This window comes from Pseudochaenichthys georgianus, chromosome 14, assembly GCF_902827115.2.
Source record: "Pseudochaenichthys georgianus chromosome 14, fPseGeo1.2, whole genome shotgun sequence".
Lineage (NCBI taxonomy): Eukaryota > Metazoa > Chordata > Actinopteri > Perciformes > Channichthyidae > Pseudochaenichthys > Pseudochaenichthys georgianus.
The window spans coordinates 9,852,891-9,874,592 of record NC_047516.1 but is presented as its reverse complement, the minus strand read 5'-3'; the positions used below and the strand labels follow the sequence as shown (position 1 = coordinate 9,874,592).

At 40.2% G+C, this 21,702-nt stretch overlaps 1 protein-coding gene across 1 annotated transcript in view; it reads left to right on the top strand.

Annotated features, from left to right (window-relative positions):
* fstl4 (follistatin-like 4) overlaps positions 1-21,702 on the top strand; it is a 242,604-nt gene that overhangs the window by 190,936 nt on the left and 29,966 nt on the right. The window contains exons 7-8 of the mRNA XM_071205519.1: positions 16,650-16,816; positions 19,933-20,053. Coding sequence (XP_071061620.1) covers positions 16,650-16,816; positions 19,933-20,053 — 288 coding nt within the window. The remainder of the gene's footprint in view (positions 1-16,649; positions 16,817-19,932; positions 20,054-21,702) is intronic.

The following is a 21,702-nucleotide window of genomic DNA, read 5'->3' as shown; positions in this document are numbered from 1 at the left end:
TCTGACTCTCAGTAGCTGAGTAATCTGGGCCAGTAAGTGAAGATCATGTCGTAATGGGGGAAAATGTCACGGTACATCTGGAATATCAAATAAGACTCATTAGGACATGACTTCTCATTGGTGACAAGCTCACTGTTCTAACCAATGTCTAATATCATTCATAATTACACATGCTGAAAATCCTTGCCCCCCTTCTGCTATTCCATTTCCTTCCTCCATCTATCCTCCTTTAATTTTCACCACTTTAATTTCATCTTTACGTCCCTAATTAGCCAAAGAGATAGTAAATCCATGCTTCGCATTGACTCGGGGGGCTTTGCATCGACCTAATACCCTTTTACACATTTCCTTTCTCACCCATCATCATCTTTGCAGCTTTCTTATTTCCATGTTTCCCCCTTTCTCTTTATTTTGCACCCGACGCCTCCCGACGGCAGCAAGTGTGTTCGAACGCTCTCTAATTCACAGGCAGCAGCCCCCAGGCTGTTAGTGGCGCAGCATGTGGTCTGCTTTTATCTCCCTCCTCTAACTACGTCTCTGGCGAGGAAATAATTCATTATCATGCCTCCATTGATTTGTTCTTTCTCTTGCCTCTTTGCTAGAACAATCCCCACTTTCTCCCTATTTTTTTCTTTAAAAATGTCAAGTGTGTGTCCATATGGATGAGTGTTTGCGTCGCCATTTGTGTGTGCTTGAATGCGAGTGGTACTCGTCCTCCTTTTTCTTCTCTCATCTCGACGAAACCCCCACTAGCATCCACCTTCATCAGCTTTGAAAATGTTCTCTCAGAACAAAGGAGATAAACACGGCAGGAAAAGGGATAGAAAAGAGACAAATTTAAAGAAATAATGCAGCAGCAGATTCATAGAACAAAAAAAAACAACCACACAAGGTTAGAGTACAACCACATAATCCGTTATGGCTGGATAACTTCAGCTTTTGGGTTTTCTGTGAAAAACTAAGACATATTTTCCATAGATGCACTCTGAGGAGGTGTTGTTTAATTGTGTAAGTCATCGCGAGTGGGTCCAGATGGCTTGTTTATGGTAAAAGGTTATGTTTTTAAAATTGGACTTGTTTTTCTTGTTTGTGCGGTGTAACTGAAGCGCTGACGTGACGTCGCTAAGCTGAACTCAGATCAACAAACACTCAGATCTTATAAAAGGATGAACGAAAGTGGAACCGAATGAAGGAGGGAAAGAGTGAGAGCACAAGTGAGTTGTGTGTTAGCTCCCAGCTGAAATGTTGTAAACAGCTCAACTGCGCACATCCAGAAACCTAAACAAACACCTTAGGGGCTATTCATTTTGATTCCTCCATATTCAAAATGATGAAACTATATTTTGATCAGAGTAAGGACTACAAATGCGGAGGAGTTGTTGTAATGTTAGCCGGGCGCAGTTCACATGTGTTTACAAGGGAGGAAGGAGAGAATGGGATTTGGGAGGGGGGCGAAAAGCGTGGAGAAAGCAGACCGACGGAGAAGGTTTAGAAAAGCAGGTGATGCATAATAACATATGAACAAGTATTTGTCAAGGGCAAAAGGGGTGCAGAGATTTGTGGTGGGCAGCACGGGGGGGAGAAATCAGGGAATATGAAGAAGAGAAGATGGTTGCAGCAAAAAGAGAGGATTAAACTAGAGTAGGTAATACAGTTTTGATTTGAATATGTATGAAAGATGACAAAGACAGAGGGAAAGTACAAGCGAGGATGAAGAGAGGCGTGGGTGAGGAAAGAACGTAAAGCTGGGACTGAGAGGGAGGATGAAGGGCATATGGGATGGACACAGAAGATCACAAACACACATTTTCATAGCAGGAAGGAATAAAGAGAATGATTCATTGTCCGTCTCAAATAAGAAATGTCAGTCTGGAACACTTAGTGAGAGCTTTGGGCTGTTTGCAGATGTTGATTTGTTGTCATTAATTAACTGTTAAGAAAGATTGTATTAATATGTATTTCAAACACTTATATGAAACCATGGGCCCACATATTGTATATGTTTATCTGTTGTGCATTGCAGGTATCTAAAAATCTCATTTCTATGGAATAAAATCCACCAGAACAGCTGTGCAGCAGGAAAGAACAAACAACACCAAACAAATAAAACTCCAAAAATGAAAGTTTCAAAAATAGTATTTCTCAGTTATTTATAAATCATATGATATTTGTTATTGAGACGGATCCGAAATGAAAACAGAAGTGTTGTGTGTAAGTTCCTTTGTGCTTGAGTTGACAGGGATTTAATGAAAAAACAAACCTGACGGATTAGTTATCTTTTTAGAGAGAAGTTTTGATTTGTTTTCTTTCAGTTTCCGCGCAGTAACCCTGAACCTTTTCCGATTTGGTAGAATTGCATCCCTCCTTTAAGTGCGCCCATACTTGGAGCCAATATCATTTAGCCAGAGCCAGAGTTTTTTGTTCAGCAGACCTTGAAAGTGCACCTTTGACAGCTTCAGAAAGCTGAAACAGTCAAACATGTTTGTAGTGCGAGTGCGTACGAAAAAGAGAGAGAAGGTAATGATAGAGGAGCAGGTAATCCTAAACCTCGAAAGTCTTTATTCTCAGAGGTGAGGTCTGATTCTGCGGCTCAGCTCAGTTGTGCACTCCCAGCTGAGTGTTGTTGCTCAGTATCTCCCATGGCAACAAGCTCCAGTTACACCCAGCCTTATAAAGCAACATGCACTGAGCTAGCTTCAGGGTTAAAGCTCAGGCTTTTTTGTTCCAATATGATGCATTGTGTTTTTTTGTTTTGTTTGTTTGCTGCCAGGCTAAATCCCAGTTACAAGCTACATGCTTGTGGAACACCTTGATGCGATGTTGTTCTACATAACAAAATCCAGTAGGAATTTCATAGGCTTTTAAGTTTAAAGCCTCAATGTATGACACAGTATGACAATTAGGTAGTTGGTAGGGTGTAGACAGCACTGGTTTTGAGGCAGAGAGGTGTGTAAAATCTCCTGATGGTGTATCCCTGATGTTTAACACGTCTGTTACATCACCATTTGTGTGATGCGATCCCAAGCCAAGTAATGGTTTGATTTTGTTCAATGTCTATCACAGACAAGTCACTTATAACTTTGATTATGAAAACATTCAATAGTTCACAGGGCAAAACATGTTATCCTAAACAGCTTCCTTTACATTAAAGACCCAATAAAAAAGGATGGTACTGGCATGAGCAATAACATAGAAAATGGTCATGATGTCAGAAAAAGAGACATAATGTAGGGCAATAAAAAAGAGAAAACATTGAACAATGTATGAGGAATATTAATCGGTGATTATTTCTCGTTTTAATCCAGAACTTCACTATGCTTACTTTTAAAATACATTTTGACTCACATTTTGAGCCAACCCCATGAATATTGATAGTTTGATTCAGCTTCTATGAGCTTATTAGGTCACCATTTGAGACAGGCATAGTTGTTGGACACACTATCTCCTGTGAACACACAGGTCACTTGTTCCTTCAGGTCAGACTCCTGTGGAAAGGATCCAGTTGTGGATCAGTTCCATGTTCTTCTCATTTTGAGCCAACAGTTCTACCCACGGTTCATCTGTGCTGCCCATTTCATTTAATCATTAAGAATGCAGGAAATTAACCTGAAACTTTCATAATTATTTTTAAACTCTTGCCATGCTTGGAGGATCCATAATAATGTAATGGTTTGGCATATGCATGGGGTAGACACACTTTAGTCTACCATAATGCAGTGCACAGTAGGGAGAGAGAGCGACAGAGCGAGCATACTCCAGGGGAAATTGTGGAGCAATTAATCAACTTCATCAACTCATCAGCAGCTTTTTAAAAACCCTGTTAGTGGGTATAATGGTGCGATGTTGCAGAGCCTGTTTAGTTCACTTTCTGCTAATTAATCAGCCCACATTTCTACGGTGTAAAAGAAGGAACAAATAGTATAATAAACTTGCAATTGATAATGCGAGAGTGTGGGGAGACATGGATTAAACAAAAATAACCACGAATATTATTTGTTCAAAATTTGGTCTGTTAATAGATTGAAATCAATCCGATCAAATTGTCTGTTGAGACTTAATGGAGACAGCATTAGTCGTTTTGTATCAGATAAGAGACACACATACTATATCAAAATACGTTTAAAAGCAAGAACAAGTAAAGTATTAGTGAGATGTTTACATCATTGATACTGTTGTACTGCACTCTGTATATACTGTATGTCTTAAAAAAATACATGCAGTAATATATTTTGTATCATTATGAAATGTTATTCTGTAAAGTAAAATTAGCCTGAATTCCTGGACCTTGCAAAAACTTGCAGGAATTGTCACTTAACTCTATTACACAACTTCTAATGCAACTCCCACTCAAGCACACACTAACAGACGCAAACCAATTTAATTGAATATAATGGGGGAAATTGATGTTTAAACACATATGAGCGTTTCATGGACAAGCTTGTTTCTGTAATTTACAGAAAAGCTACTTGACATTACCGTGATGTGATGCTTGATGAGGGTTTTGAATTGGTCCCACTGTAAAACAGCATCAATAGTGCTGGCCGAATACTATGGAGTTATCAATGCAGCAACATCACTTTGTTCCAGTACTTTATTTTAAGACTAAATAAAAGAAAAACAACCTCTGTTGTTTCCTTTGTCTCAATAGATGCAGTCTTGTTAGCTTCTGTTTTAATCCCACATTTAGCTTTGTCAAATATTGACCTCACTCTTTTCTCTGAGGAGAAAAGAATATAACATCTCTAAACTATACTGAAACCAACCAATGTACAATTTGTGTGTTTCCCTCTCACTATTTTGCCACAATCTGACCTCTTTAACCTTGAAGTTGTTATCATGGGAAAAAAACTATAATGAGAGCCACATGAAAGAAAGCGATTGGTCCTTCCATTTGCCTGTACTGCAGCTTTAATCACGCTATTGTTCAATAACCCCTGCATGTGTCTGCCTCTGTGTTTGCGTGCATTTTGTTATTTTCTGCACATGAACGCCGGTGATGCATCTCAACACATATACGACCCTGCATCCACCCAAACTTGATGTACTCATTGTGCTTTCCGTCTCTATCGAGGCGGGACCTCAGGTCAGGTCAAGCTGTGTCTCCTGCAGTGCAGAGTTCTGCTGCAGAGCACTAATCTCTCTTACCCTCCTCCTCCCCAAGGCTGAAAGGGCTTTGAAACGAGAAAGACCACTTAGACAAATGTGTCAGAAAATGCCTCCGCAGTTTACAGCAGATAGAGTGGAGGGTGGGCGCTCTTTTTTTGTTCCCATAAAGATTATCCAGATTGTCAGAGATCTTATGCCGCTATCAGATGAGAGTATGGCTTTAATTAATTGGGTCTCATTCTGCCAAATGAAGTATAGAAGATTAGCTCCAGACTGCCAGCTTGTTTCCTTTAAGCCTCTCAGAGCAGGATGACTTTTTTGGCCTTTTGGGACTTAAAATGTCAGTTTTATCAAACCAAGGGATGTGAAGATAACATGTCATTCTACTCTGCTTGTTCTAAATGCTGTATCGACTGTATCCTTTAACTATATGGCAAAAAAGACATTGAGGGCATTCAAGTCACATTTGTGCAAGCCTGCCAGCAATTTAAAAAGTGCTTTTTTTAATACCGTAGACATTAAATAATATAATTGTATTTTTCTAGCACGGAAAGCCTTAACACCAAAGTCTCTATAGCTCATAGTCAGATTGATTTGTCACACATTTCTAAAAGTCTAATAAAGTTTAGAAAGAAAGTTAAAAAAGGGTTGAATTTATTTTATTGTTCATCGTGTTACATTATGTTAGGGATTTTGAAAATGCTTTCTAAAGGCTTTTTGGGGGAAAGGACACATAGAAACACAAATAATTGTTCTTTAAAGGAAAATGTCATGAAAAACCTGACAAACTACAAGCTTTCTCTCATGTCGGTCAATGCAATGTGATAATGCCAGAGGGTCGCTGAGGCATAACATTATACATATTGTATTACTATTTGGCACTTGCAGGCTTTGCATTAAAAGGACTTTGCAGAACATATAATGATTGTGTTTCCAATGATAGACCTTGCTATGAGCAGCAAATAACACTTAGCATATAGTTACAAGATTAAAAGTAAATATCTGCAGAGTTTAGATGTCCCCAACTTTGGTAAACAAGTCTATGGATCCTCAGGACAGGAAAGGAATCTGCTCATTCCCAGACAGGTCACTCCTGCTCTCAGGGCTTGAATGACAGTGATGAGTTTTCAGCTTTGTCAATATCCATCGTCATTGGTTCATTATTGAGCCTTGTCCTCTTCAAATCACTGCAACACTTCAACACATCCATATTCAGCTCTGATGTGAGCAGCCTGTTCCTGCAGAATTGGTTATTAAGTCATGACAGTTGTTCCTTTTAAAAGTCCTGTGAAGCCTGCACTTTTAGAAGACTGATGTAGATTTTAAAGCATCTCTTTTTGTTTTTGTGTGTGCTGAGGCATTTCGTTTCTGTTACCTTTTTAAAGCTGTCATTTTCCGAAAAGACAGGACTACAATTTAAGTGGTCATAGTATTACACTTTGTTCTGTTCTGTGAAATACTAGAAGTTACAATAGGTAGCAATCTTATAAAGCGATCATAAACTAACCTTTTCATTAATTGTATTTATTCCGGGTCCGATTGTATCACAAATAATGAGCTGTGAAATAAATAAAGTATTCTCAACCTTAATATTTAAGTTCTTATGCAGCAGCAGATGAAGAGTGAAAGAGCCCGATCTCTTGCCAAGCTGCTGCTCCTGGCCTATTTATACAGCATCGAAGTCGTTGTTTTAAATACTGCTTCCTCCCCGCTCTCCTACTCTACACTTCCTCCGCTCTATGTGATCCTAACGAGGCTTGTTCGCTGCCTAGTTAAGAGGGGCCCTACTGGAGAGGAAGCACCATCGAGGCTCTGCTTGCAAGTTGAGACAGCCAGGCAAGGAAGCACTTTAAGTAGAACGACAAGGAAGAGAGCGAGAGAGGCAGATTAAGACCCGGGGTGAGAAAAAAAGCAAAGAGTGAGATGAAAAAGGAAGACTGACAGGCAGTCAGAGAGTAAAAGAGATGAAAAAGAGGGTTAGAGACTGTGAGGAGGACAAAGACAGAGAGAAAGTGCCAAGAATGCAAACAAAGCATCAGAGAGAAAATGATACGCCGTGGGGAGGAGAGAAAGAGGTAGACTGTACCTGTGGAGGAGATTAAGGGTCTGCATCCAGTGTGATTAATGAGCCGGCCACTGATTGCTCATCCCCATCTCCCTCCCATGAATAATCACCACCACAACGCTGTCAAAGAAAGAGCTTAAGAGCTCCAGTGTGTGTGTGTGTGTGTGTGTGTGTGTGTGTGACAGATAAGACTTAGTGTTTATGAGCAGTATGTACAATATGCAATGTGATATACAGTGTATAGAATGATATGCCCCAGAGTGCAGAGTTATTTATTAAATGAGAGTGTGTGCGCGTGCGTGATATGCTACATTAATTCAGTGTGTCAGTGTGTTTGAAACATGGATGATGCATGTTCTAGACTACTCCTCATAATGGATGCACAGTGACACACTGAGATCATGTGTACACACTGTGGCCTCTCAGGAGGGGTCCTGTCTCCCAACATGCAGTGGTGTAATAGGTGTAATACATGACCATAAGAGAGTACATCCTCAGTATAAATCAGTTGTTTAAAGTCAATGCAAAGTATTGTTGGTGTGCTGTTTTTGCCAAATTGTTTCTCTCTAGCAAAACTGCATTTAAAATGGTTTCAGTGTGGCCCAGCCTTAATGGCTTCCAACCAATCTTCCTGATATTTAAAACAGAGGAAAGGATGATGACAGGCAGCATGTGTCCCTGTAATTGGAAGTGTACTCTTTGCACCCTATGTTTAACCACAGCCTGACTGTGAAGCTGACCAAGCAAGGAGGCAGGGAATTCAAATATAACCCGGTGTGGGCATTTATCCATCGCTGTGGTACAGGATACACAGCCTCAATATTGCTGCCCAGGTGAACACAGTCACCAGCCACAAGGATCTCACCCACACTACAAGCCTACACAGACAGGGAACACAGAGCCTAAATACCTACACACTAATCAGCACAACAAGACACAGGTGAGGGGGGGGAGGAGACAACACAGGGCACCAGGTGAACACAATCAGGAGTAACAGACATGGGGAAAGGGAAACACTTTTCAAAATAAAAGCACATGTGCAATAGTACAAGGCCCGAAGCCGTCAGTCCACAGTGACGAAGCCATCTTCGTCACATTTCCTCCTTCCTCTCCCGAAAAGAGAACAGTACCTTGTTCCTGCGACACTTGTTGATCTTGGCCATTTTGCTCTCCTCCATGCGTCTCCACTCCGCCCGGTGTTTCTGTGCCGCATGGTTTCCTCAGAGGGGGGCGTGAAGTCGGAAGGAAGCTTCCCTTTCTTCCTCAACTCTTTCTCCCGCTCCTTCGCGATGGCCTCCGTCAGGTTATCCACGTACGCCGCCTTCTCCGCCTGCAGCGTCTTCATCACCTGCTTCTCCACCTGAGTCTGAGCGGCTGACAGGGCCTCTGCATGAGCCTGTGCCCTTATCTCCTCTAGCTGTCGCTGCATGACACGCTCTCTCTCCCGACGGATCCCCTCGGCCATTTTCACCCGCACCTCCTCCGCTAGAAAAGCATCTTCCTCGTTTTTAAGTTTCTTCTCCTCCTGCAGGCGTATCAGACGAGCCTCCTCCGCTAAGCGCATCTCCTCTTCCTTTCTCAGCTTCTCCTCTTCCTCCCTCTGCAACCTGAGCTGCTCTTCTTTCTCTTCTATCAGGGAAACCTGTTCCTGTATCGGTGAAAACGGCTGCTCCATGTTCCTCAAACGGCACTCCTCCCGCTTGAATCTGGCTGTCTCATACTGCAGGAATGACTTCATAATCGCCCTCAGTTCCTCCATCGTTTTCACCTCCTCACTTGGTCGAATCCCACTTCTGACACCAAATGTGAAGCTGACCGTTGAGCGGCCCGACCAAGCAAGGAGGCAGAGGCAGGGAATTCAAATATAACCCGGTGTGGGCATTTATTCATCGCTGTGGTACAGGATACACAGCCTCAATATCGCTGCCCAGGTGAACACAGTCACCAGCCACAAGGATCTCACCCACACTACCAGCCTACACAGACAGGGAACACAGAGCCTAAATACCTACACACTAATCAGCACAACAAGACACAGGTGAGGGGGGGGAGGAGACAACACAGGGCACCAGGTGAACACAATCAGGAGTAACAGACATGGGGAAAGGGAAACACTTTTCAAAATAAAAGCACATGTGCAATAGTACAAGGCCCGAAGCCGTCAGTCCACAGTGACGAAGCCATCTTCGTCACACTGACACACAGTAGTATTGTGCTGCATTGCCTGTTGTCTTGACTGTGTAGTCGTTGCATAGCAACAATAACAAAAATCCATTATTTTGCCTTTTAAAACGTGCCTTTAGTCGAGGGCTAACATGAGTGCAAGCCCAACTCCAGCTTCTCTGAAACGTACAAGTCTCCACTGCTGAGTGCTGAGGTTTGTCAGCTTTGCAGGAGCGTGTAGGAAATGTGAAGGCTTTACTGGAGCAGCTGCTTTTCCCTCAGTGATGAGCTCAATGATTAATGCCTGAATCTTAATTTACCAAATGAGACTGGATGAGTATATTTTTTGCATGAGGGTCAAATATGAATAATCGAGTGTGCCGTGCATATATTTGCATACATGACACATGAAGGGAGGATGTACTTGTCAAGTGAGTGACACACAACCCCCCTTTAAGCCTCATATTCACAGAGAGAGAGCTGTTTTTGTAATGTGGAGTGTACTGTATTTATGTGGATTTGTGTGTGTGTCCTCCCAGAGAGGCATCAGTTGTGTTTAAACACCCTTTTAGCACTCTGATGAATCTCCAGACTAATGCAGGCAAGAAGGATTAAGTAAATATGCAATCATTACCGCGGTGGCACCTCACTTGGAAAGCTGTACACATTTTGCTTTTTCACTGCTCTCACAATTTACAGCATGCCCAGGTATTCCTGTAGGACCTGTTGCATGTAACTCTTTCACTTTTAACACACAAATAGATATCTTTTTTTACATGAAATCTCCAAAATGATTGTGCTGATTTCAGCTTTTTCCAGTTAAACCACGTTTCCACTAAGCTGACTAACATTTTTCAAGGAACTAAAAGGTTTCTCCAGCCAATACAAGTAGGCAAAAATAAATCTCCTGATATATGAAAAAAGGAGGCTGTTTTACACGCCACCCTCCAGACTAAAATGTTCCAAGATTTTCGCACCTAAACGATATTAAAACTTGTGGAAAGTATTGCCCCTATCCAGGGACTTTAAGGGGGGTTAAATAATATCTATGAACCTTATAATCCCTGGGGTCGAGATGCAATAAGTTCCTCAAAGATTCATTTATCCAGGGGAAATTCTCTGTCTTTAAAAACGGGTGTTTGTAGCAAATAAAAAATTTGGAAAAAAATACTGGATGCAAAATCTACAAGCCTCATCTCCAGTGTGACGAGTGCATCACAGTGGTGTCACCAGAGAGCAGAGCACATAAATCAGTCGACAGAGAGAGGTGTATCCAAGGGAGCTGAGGACAGGACTCTTCCTGACATGCAAAGTGCTGTTTTGCCCTCTGGGACTGCTTCATGGAGACATTTATACACCTATGGTCTGTTGCTACGACACATTGGACATTTTGAGTGACGTGACTCACTCACAATCACACGGAAACTGACACTTATCTACGAAGGGCATTCATATATTTAATCGCACTCAATGTGGTTGTTTTTTTATCAAACTTTTGTTGTGATTATTATATATTTTTTTAGTATTGATGATATCATGATTTTTTTATTATAATTATTTTTACATATTATCACTAGTTCTGTATATTTGGTACAAGTTGTCAGTTTCTCTCAACCCTTCACTCTGACTTTTTCACTCGCCATTTCTGGAAATAACAAACACAAAACTATGACAATGTATCCTTTCCCTTTTGCAGAGAAAGACTGTTGAACATGTTTTATATGTGCTAATGTATCATAGTTGGTGAGAAACCTATGAAATTATATTATTTTATTATAATTATAAAAAACAAGTCCACTAAACCATCGGAGAAGAACATTATTTACCAATAGGATTCAACATATTTTTTTAAATATCTTCCCTTCTTTAATTTCTAATAACATGTAAACTCTGAGTGTTCTTAGTCATTGGAGAGAAAGCAGCATATCATTGTTTGCTTTGGAACAATATATTGTCATGCTTCATTAAAGGCACGAGTTGAATTTGATGACCTCTCTTCAACAACTCAAAAAGAGTTTATTAAAGACAGATTCTTGTTTTGGAACAAGCTTTGTCTGCTTGGTGTTTGGTCCTCTATATTATTTTTGCCATTTTTGTAGCATCTTTTTGGATGCATGCTTACGATCTGAAGGTAGTTTTTATCTAAATTGATGCAGATACATCCAGAAAACAACAAAATTATAACTGAAAAAAGTGCCAAAGAACAAGGGGTCTGCAGATACATAAACTACCACACACTTTGAGTCATTTAAAGGTAACTAAGAGGAATATGTTTCGTCTTGTTTTTTAAAGGAAAATCCTATTTGCTCTGCTGAATTTTGCACACATCACAATTACTATGCTTTGAATATAAAGCCACTTTCCTAATACAGATTGATTCAATTAGAAGTCCAATCCAACATTTAGTTTTAAATGTCAATACTATGATGACACATTTCCTAATGAAGACGTACAAACACATCCTAATGCTTACTTACTGGATACCTGTGAGCTTGTTTTCTTGCCTCGCTCCCATCCCATTTCTTCACCTTTAACCCTCCTTCCATCCATCTTTGTCTCTATCTCCTCCGCGCTCTCTGACCCTCTCCACCTTCGCTCTGTCTCTTCCTCTTGCCTCTCAAAGAGTCATGGGGTTGACTCTGCTTTGTGTCTTGATGTCTTACTCCAGCTCACGAGGGGCTGGTCTCATAAAAGTGGAAAGGGACAACTCTCTCAGCTGCAGTCTTGAGCTCGCCACATTCGATATTCCCTGCGAGATCTTCTACGTGCTCTGCCTCAAATTTGTCTCACTTCCTGTCTCACACGCACACACATATTTTCTTTTGCCCCAGTGTCGGCACGGTCATCTTTTGGCATGTCTTTACTTTTCTTACTTTTTGTTTTCATCCGTTTTCTTTCCTGTTTCTGATGTTTTGTTCCTCTTTTTCTGGCTTTTCCCTCTCTCATTTATTTAGTTTTCCCTTTCTCCCGGCAACCTCCTGTCTTAACATTTGGCCTTGATGTATTTTCTTTCTCTCGCTCTCCTCCTCTCTGTACTCACACTGTGCTGTATATCCCTTTAGAGCTGGATACAGAAACCTCCCTGTTGGCTCTGTCAGCCGCCCATAGCTCAGTTAGTGGGCTGATCGATCAGTGGAGCTGCTGAATTCCCCTGAAAGTCAATTACTAACTTACACGGTGGAGCTATTTTAGGAAAGAGGGGAGACTGTAGGAATCATTAACTAGATAATGTCATGACAACCTTCACAGCCAGTCAGGGCAGAGTGGCTGCTGCCTGTGGATACGCAATTTGTCTGGGTCATCAGAGAATGGCCCAAAACAAGGGAGGATGTTTCAACAGATTTTTTAAAAGTTGCTCCTACTTAAAGTGAAAGCTATCTTTGTAATTCTAGTCAGTATTCTATGTAGGCAACATTCTTCTGTGGCTTGTTTGTGGTAAGACAAGTGTCAACGCTGGTGCATTTGACACACTTTTTATTCTCAAGGTTATGTTTACAATTTGTCTCAAATTAGTTGATACATATTGAATTACTTGACAAAAGCCAGACATGTACAAATAAAGTTAACACACTGGCCCATTGTAAAATAACTAAAAATGTAATTTAGAAAACTCCCTGTCTGTTAGTTTTAAATATTCTAAAACGTTGAAAAAGTAAATTCCTTAAAAGTTATAAGCATGGATTACAAAATCATTGTTTTATATGCCTTCCATCTAATTATACAACCTGGCTGCCATATGCTTTTTTAGATGCTTTTTCCTGTGCTGTACTTTTACCTTGACCAGCTGGTAATAAAATCACTTTGGTGAAACTCTACAGTAACTATGAGAGCCAGTTAGCTGTCTTTAACAAAGTAAGGATCCAACAACCTGTGCTTCTGTTTGTGTTTCTCCTCTGTCGCACTTGTTGAGCTGCAGAACCCCAACGTCATCTGTTTTAATTATAGGTGCTTGTTATGAGTATATAATGTACTAATATGCATATACATATGTATAAAACAGATGAGGAACAATGTTTTGTCTTTAAATCAAATGTGGAAAAGTCAAATCCATCTGGGAACATAAAAAAACAAAGTTACTATGTGTGGCCATCATGATCGTCTGCTTATAAGGGCATCTGTTATCTTTAACACTAATTAGGATATCAACCCAGCTGCAATCAACAGATGGCTGCTTTTTAATGGATTGGAAAGAAAATCTTCATATTTAAAATGTCCTTAATGATATGGACCGAGAAAAGTGACATGAACAGCAATCAACACATTTTGGAAAATCCACATTACACACCTATTTGTCATCACATTTATGACAGAAAGTTCTTATCTCTTGTATGGTCCTGTTACTGCAATCTGAGTGTGTCGAGTTTGGATGGCATCAGTATTCATTTCATGGTGTCAGAATTCATTGTAATACTAGTCTATCCTTCACAAAGTAGAAGGTAGATGTGCGTGTGTGCTTTTTACCATAGCATTTCTGCCAGACATTAAAAGTGGGGACTAATGCATTAGTAGAACGTTTTAAAGTTTTGACTGACCTCTTATGAAGAGTTGGCCATTGTTGGAAAGTGAATAAACACAGCTGCCCAAAATATTCATTCCGAAACCCGATAAAAAACAGTATTCACCCCAGTCAATATTTCAATATACAACTTGAGTCACCTCTCTAAAACACAAAGATAGACAAAAGTCATAACAGTCATTAACATTTATATAATTAGTTATTTTACTTTAGAATTAAAAGCTCTTGTTGTTTATCGTACAAGTCACTTAATGTTTCAAGATTAATCTTAAAAACACTCCGTCCTTCACAATAGCCAATGTTTTATCTACCAGAGCCGGTTAACTGCAGGTGTTCCCTTTCTGTTAGATTGTTAGACAGACTGAACTTTGAAGACACATTCCTTGCTAGCAAACTTTCAATGCTGTACACTTAAGTGTTTTATAACTAAAATCAATTGATGTTCCATTTGATCAGTCAAGTGCTGCAAAAAGGACAAAGGAATCCTCACATTTCTTTCTTCCATGTTTTCAATTTAATATGAGCTGTGTCTAGTTGAAATGCACAGTACCTCCATGGAAACCCCCCTCCAAGCCATGTTGGATCAATGTGCTTCATCCCTCACCTGTCCACATGGCACTCAAAGCCTGTTCTGCCACCCAAATTACTGCTGTGCTGAATTATAACTGTGTTGGACCTGGCAGTGTACTGCACCCAAGGCATTCTGAAATATCACTGACAGACGGAGCTGTCGTCACAGATATATCTATCACCTGAAGAGCTATATGAAACAGACAGCTAATAGCCAGCAGTCTTTTTACAACAGCGTTTGTCAAAGTCTCGATCCTGGACATAAAGTTCTCAGCAAACATTTCAAAGTCTACTAGCCGTCTGATGATGAACTTCTTTTCCATGTGGTTGTTGAAATGAAACTGTGCTGTGATAATGGCATTATCACTGCTGTTTAATCATCCACTCCAGATCTAAAAGGCCGAAGTTACATCTAGATGTTTTTTTAATGAAATAATGTGTGGCGTGGGTTGGAGAGAATGCAAATGTCAGGAAACCAAAGCGTTTTGTAGCTTCTGGTGGATTAATGTTAACCTCATATTAATATAGTCAATGCAACTCTGCGACTTCATTTGTAATCTTACAGCAGCTCCATGTTGGACAGATGCCATGCTTGGCACTGCTTTGCGACTTATGGAAACTGAAAGAAATAAACAACACCTGCTACAGTATATAAGCAAAATCAGACTGTAACAAAATGTTGAGTTAACATAGTGGAAAAAAACAGATTGGTTTGAGTAAATATCACACGTACTGTATTAACACACATATCAGCAGATAGAGTTAAAAAGACAGCAATGATGTATGCTTCATTCATCTTTAGTTCTTCATAACATCTTAAACACCAACAGTGTAATGGTGCCATCACAATGGTATTACAGATGTTATATTTTAATTACAAGCTTATTAAGTCTGACCTGTTAACTGTTGTTAAACCATTATTGTTGGTACATAAATTAGATTGTTGTTCTCTGACGCTCCAGTACATAATGGAACATTGACTTGGCAAATTGACATGGTATATATATATGTAATTATGTAGGTCCAGTTATTCTTCGTTTTTCTGTTTGTCATATAATTGTTATTCAAATCAAATCAATCAAAGTGAATGATTACTCTTTGTTTGGTCTTTGTTAATAATGTCTAGCCTTAACATAACATGTCGTTAAACAAATTGCTAAGATGACTTTAATAATCATAGCAATTTTACTATATGGATGTTCATATTCAATCATGACGGCAGTTCAGATGTCCTTGCTCTTCTCTCTATTTTCATCATGCCCCTATTACCTCCTTAATCGTGTATTTTGTTCAGTTCTGAAAAGTCATGCACAAGGGCATGGTATCAGTTCAGTAAACTAAATGAGTGAGATTTGTTCAGTGTAAAGCTTGGATGGCTGCATTTCGATTTTTCTATCAGACGTCTGTGTCTCTTTATTTATTGAGCCAAGTATATCTTGTCCCCTGCCAATATTGATTGACCCAAGGTCACACACTGACATATATCATGTAAGGGCCTGAACTCCACATTCACAAACAATCTCTTTTTTTTTTTTAATAGTGCGCTGAGAAAAAGCAAAGCAAAGGAAGAAAAAAACAAGATTTAAAATATGTTGTTCTACAAGGTCATGAGATATATGTAATACTGAGGAATACAGGACACATACTGCATATGTTGCATAGCCAACTTTGCATTACATATGCTGATTCAAGTCTATTTTAACATTTGAATAAGCTAAACCTGACAATATAAAAGAAAGAAGTGAAGTAGATAACAAAGTTTGTGGACTGTAACTGTGACAGTAGATGTTGTGCCTGACCACACAGCTTGGCGACAGTCACTATTTCTGGCGCCAAGGGGGAAGCAGTGAGGAATAATTCCTAATTTGCCGTAAAGGTGAATTGAATTGGATGGCCATTTCAATGAACATAAATGTCCCTTAATGAGAAGAATAATATTTGGCTAGCAGTGTGTCCTCTGACACGTGGTCTTTTTTCATTCTACATATCCTTCACTCCTTGACAGCTGTTTATCCTCCATGGCCCACTAGCATGTGATGGATGCCTGCAGCTTGGCTACAGTTCCACTACATCAGCACACTATATCTGATTTGTGATTTTCCTGGCTTCTTTTTTTTCCCACTTCTGCCTTAGATTTCTCATTTTTAATTTTAACTATCATCTGTTATTGGCCTCTCTGTCACTCATTCATAATACTAATCACTTCCCTTCATACTCTCATTCTAACAGAGGTTGTCCAACTGAGCCTGTCGGAGAACCAGTGGATCAGTGTCTCCACGGTAACAGTGGGCCTTAGTGCGGTCCTTACGTGTGCCATCCAAGGGACGCTGCGTCCACCAATCATCTGGAAGAGGAACGGCATCATCCTGAACTTCTTGGACCTGGAGGATATCAACGTGAGTGTATGTTTTCGGTTTCTTCATCAAGGTTATTGCTCTAGTTTGCATGAGTTGATTGCATTTATCGCACAGCTCAAGCATCTTACTGTCTTACTGACTGTCTACAAATGTTGGTCTGCATGGAAGTCCACTTAAGGGTCTGCAGTGGACTTGCGAAGATGACAAACTGTGTCTCATTCAGACCCTTGCTGACACAGAAACCATACATTCAATAGAGGACATCAGAAGGAATTCCAACAAAAAGATTACTCCCCAGCTTTCTCCATGAAACAGTAGAATTATAGCTCCCTGGGTGCTGAATGAACTATGTGGCCCTGCTCCTGTTTGGACACATTTATTCTTCACAGGTGACAGCACAGCACTGGCCTTGCTTTACCCACCGCCGGATCACAACTCACTAATTGCATGTTAATGAGCGGCCTTGTTGGTCTGCTGTGATGATGAGCCGATAAACAATGTCAAGTGTTAAGGTGGAGACCGGAGGAGAGGCGATGGCAGAAGAAGTCCCTCAGGATCTTGACCCTGAATAATGAATTTCCGCAGAGCAAATGGATCTGAGGGGGAGGAGGGAGAGAGGACTGTGTGTGTTTGGCTTTCTTTTAAGCCAAATCAAAGATAAAGCATGAGTTAACTAATAAGAGACTACTATAGCATATAAATGATTTAAAGTTAAACAGTCAGATAGTATATTACATTTCCATTTCAAAAGGTACCTCGTCGCATTACCATGATAACTCTATGGAACATCTGTTAGAATAGTAACATTTTGATAAAATAATAGGGAGTAGAGGGACACAGAAAAAGTGTGAGTGACATTAATTGCAGTAATCTTTTTGAGATTTCTCTGTCCAACATTTGATACAGGTCTACTTTCAACAATGCAAGGTGACAGGATGAGAGGAGGGAAAGCACATTTACTTCCTGTCAAAGTACTTTCAGCCCACCATTATCCTTGATTGAACTTGTTTGAATGGCAACAGACTTCTTTTTGGAAGTTTCGTCTGACACTGATGGAAAACTTTCTGCGCTGTGGCATAGAACCCTTTAACCTGAGAGCTGAGCCTCCATTCAAATCAGTTTCATTTGTCTGCTCTCTCATAGTATCTTTCTGTCCTTTGTTCTCCATCTTGCTGTCTGTTTGTCTCACTCTGGTTTTCTTACTCTCAATCAAAAAACTAGGTCTCTTACATATTGAATGTGCTCTCCAAAATGTAACTTCACGGTGTACATTGGAAGGTTCTGACCTGTTTCACCACAGTTGATTGCAGGAAAGCAAAATAAAACACAACACCAACAACACACACAAAACAGCAACATCATATGCCACAGTGCCGTCTATCAGCCGAAAAATGTAATGAATAATGTATATTTCTTTATTAAAAACAATTGCTACAGAGCTACTTTTAATCTCCAGGTGCACTGTTTTCACTTGGTAAACATGAAATGAATGTGGCTCTTTATATGCGAACTGATTTAGTTTATTGCAGCTCCATTGTTCTGGAAATTATGAAAAGCAATGATGATTACTAGTGAAGAAAAGGTCAAAGCTGACGTCGGTGTAGTGCTGCATCTGAAATGCAAAACTTCAATGAGTGATTTAAATTGTAATAGTTGTTTAGCCACTGGCCATCTTCATGTATAATTATTCCAGGGCTCTTTCATTATGAAAGCATATCATCTAACTTGACTACAAATAAAAGCCTGTCATTTTCTCTATACAGTTTTTCAGTAAAGTGAACAATTTTTTTCCATGATCTTATGAGCAGCTGTGCAGACCAAAATCTACCATTGAAGTTCATGTCTTTTTCGTCACTAATGACACAAAACAACCAGACACAAGACTACTCAGTAATCTGAGCGACAGACAATTAAATAATTCTTCAAATTTGGCAGATTCGTCCAACACATTTTTATCTTTTTGATACTTCAGCTATAGCCGAATATGAATTTTGCGAGTGGATTTTGATTGGCCTGTTTAGTTTGTCCTTAATGTGAGACTTACCATTATATCATTGCACCTGCTTATTAACTTTAGTCACCCAACACTAAACTCCTATAAACATTTGCATATAAAGCGTTTTTGTTAACACATCAGAACAGCACACATACTAAAAAATAAGATCTGTATCACCATTTTTTTTATTGACTTACAGTTTGGTGTGAAATGAGCTCTGTAGCAAAAAAAGTATTAATCAACATCTCAGGTATGAGTTTGGGACACCTTGGTTGATGATTTGAAAAGTCGCCGTTCAGGAGCCGACCCAACTGGATGACTTTTTTTCCAAAATCTAGAGCTAAGATTTTAAAGGCATAACCTGCCAGATATTTCAAAGCTACACTTTTTAGCTCTAATGGCCCTCTCAGTTTTAATTGCCCTCACTGGTTTAGTTGTAACTCTCACTTTAAAGGCAGCCTAAATTCCGCCATCTATCTCACCAGGAAGTCTTTTCACATTCTCCTGTCACAAATCGACCCTCTGTCAGGTCACATTAACTTCCAGAGCCTTGTGAAGGAGAACAGCCGTTCGTGGTGTCCGTGTCACGACAGAGGCGCATCAAGACATCTGCTCCGCCACTTGGTGGGACAGCAAACTATTTAATGCCTTAATCCGCCCTAAGCTGTGGCTGGAACCCCCTGGGGACTGCCGCATGCTGCACCAACAACAACCAGCGCCATTCATCAACCTAATGGGCTATATATTTTTAACCCTTGCCATTTATCAGGCTGAGGCAGCGTGATGAGGGAAAGTGGAAGATCAAATTCCCCAACGCCTGCTTAAGCTCAACAGGGAAACCATTGATTCATGGTCTCTCTTCCCTTTCACATCACTCTTTTCCTCTCCTGTCTTTTCCCATCACACCCTGCTGTTGTGCGCCTCCTCTCCTCTCTCTGCCCTCTTCAAGCATCTTTATGTATTCTACCAAGCTACCTCCATTTCTCCCTCACTCCCTGTGGCTCTTTCCTGCACCCCATCCTTCACCACTATTCCCTCTCCTCTTCATCTGGCTTCTCTCATCATGTTCACCCTCCCTACTCCTCTTTTTCCCATCTTTTTCACAACCACCTTCTTTCCGAACTTACATTTCCTCTTCCATTTTTTAACTGTATTGCAGGACTTTGGGGACGATGGCTCCCTATACATCACCAAGGTGACAACCATCCACATGGGGAACTACAGTTGCCATGCCTACGGCTATGAAGACCTCTATCAGACTCATGTGCTGCAGGTGAATGGTCAGTAGTGGCTCATTTCTTACTTACAGTGATGTAAAAAATATTTTGTTTGTGCTACTCTGTGGTTCCCCAGTTAGGGACTTGTTTCTTATTGCCTTCCTGTTTACAGGGAAAACGGTTAAAGAAAAGTCTCTTAAGTAATCAAGCCAACAACCATTGATCAAAACAAAGGATACCATGAGAGACATTTTGTGCAGCATTTCAATATGCAAATCCAAACGTGTTCTAATCATATCAAGCCCCTCTCATTGTACTCCATCCATATATAAAAAACACTTAACAACACTGTGATACTGCATATGCAAATATCAGGATTGTTTTTTGTATTTTTTCAGTAGATATAACTACCAACAGCATGAACTCGGCATTAACCATTTATCCGCATGTCATGTCAGATGTTGAAACATGAATTATGCTATAAGATCATATTCATAAAACACAGTTCAACACATAAGTTACAATGTCGTTAACAGAACGCAAAAGTTCAGAACATCAATGTAATTATTTTTTGTTTTTCTGAGACGCTAATTGTAAAGAAATGCAGCTGAGTTGTAGACCTTGAACTAAAGAGGGAGAGGGGCTGAGGGGAAGGGAGTCATGGAGACAGACTCTGGCCCTGAAGGGCGAGATATCAGGAGAGGGCATTTACCAAATGTTTGTGTAGGGGGGACTCAAGGTATTTCAAGCTCGATAGGACGAGGTGAGATAAGGTGGAATGGAAGGGAGCCAAGAGCCACATTAAACTAAGTGGACCATTTGCATCGTGTTGTGTTTATAAGAATTACACACATGCTTCTGTTTTTACTGAGATGCAAGCAATGGCAGCGCTGCGGCACCCACAGTCGCAGTTTAAAAGTACTCTTAAAATGACTCTTTCTGTAATATTATAGTACCCTAGAGTCTGGTATCAATGCCGTTGAAGAATGTTTCTTAATGTGAAGTACACACTCAATAATGAATGGAAGAAAGGAAGAGTTTCTGTGAAAAAAGGATTGTAGAAAAACCAAACAAATGATTGATATAAAATGTAGATCACAGATGATAAGACAGACAGGCTGAGGGTATGGCGGAGGTATAAACACTTGTGTGTGAGTAAAGGAAAAGGTCAATACAAACTAAATGGAACCAGAATTAACAAATAGACCCAAAGTACAAATACCATAACGTAATAATACTACATGTATTACATTTACATTAACTAACAAAAAGGGGGAAAATAAAGTTAAGGAAAAACTGAAATAAGTTTGCAGCAAGCACCAGAAGCGACATTAATATTGCATAAGGGGGAAGGTTGTAGATTGAATGTTAGAGGTGATTGAACTCCTGGAAAGTCAGGGGGGGGGCATCAGGATTTTGGCAGCATCCACCGGCGTTGAAATGTGCCTAGCATCCAAAGCAGAAAAATAAAATCGTACCTGATCCTATAAACTATTACCTCATATTTCATTTCCCCCCTCGATTCCTCCACATTCATTTGCGCTCTTCTCCCCGGAGAAGGTGGTAAGTGGTAGATACGTCCAACATCTATTTCATGCAGAACTCGAGCTGTAATAAAGCAGCCCCAGAGCTCTTGGGTTCTTGTTATGTGTGAATATATTCCATGCTGTGGTGAGACAAATTCCTCTCTGCCCACTGCGTGTGTGGGTGTG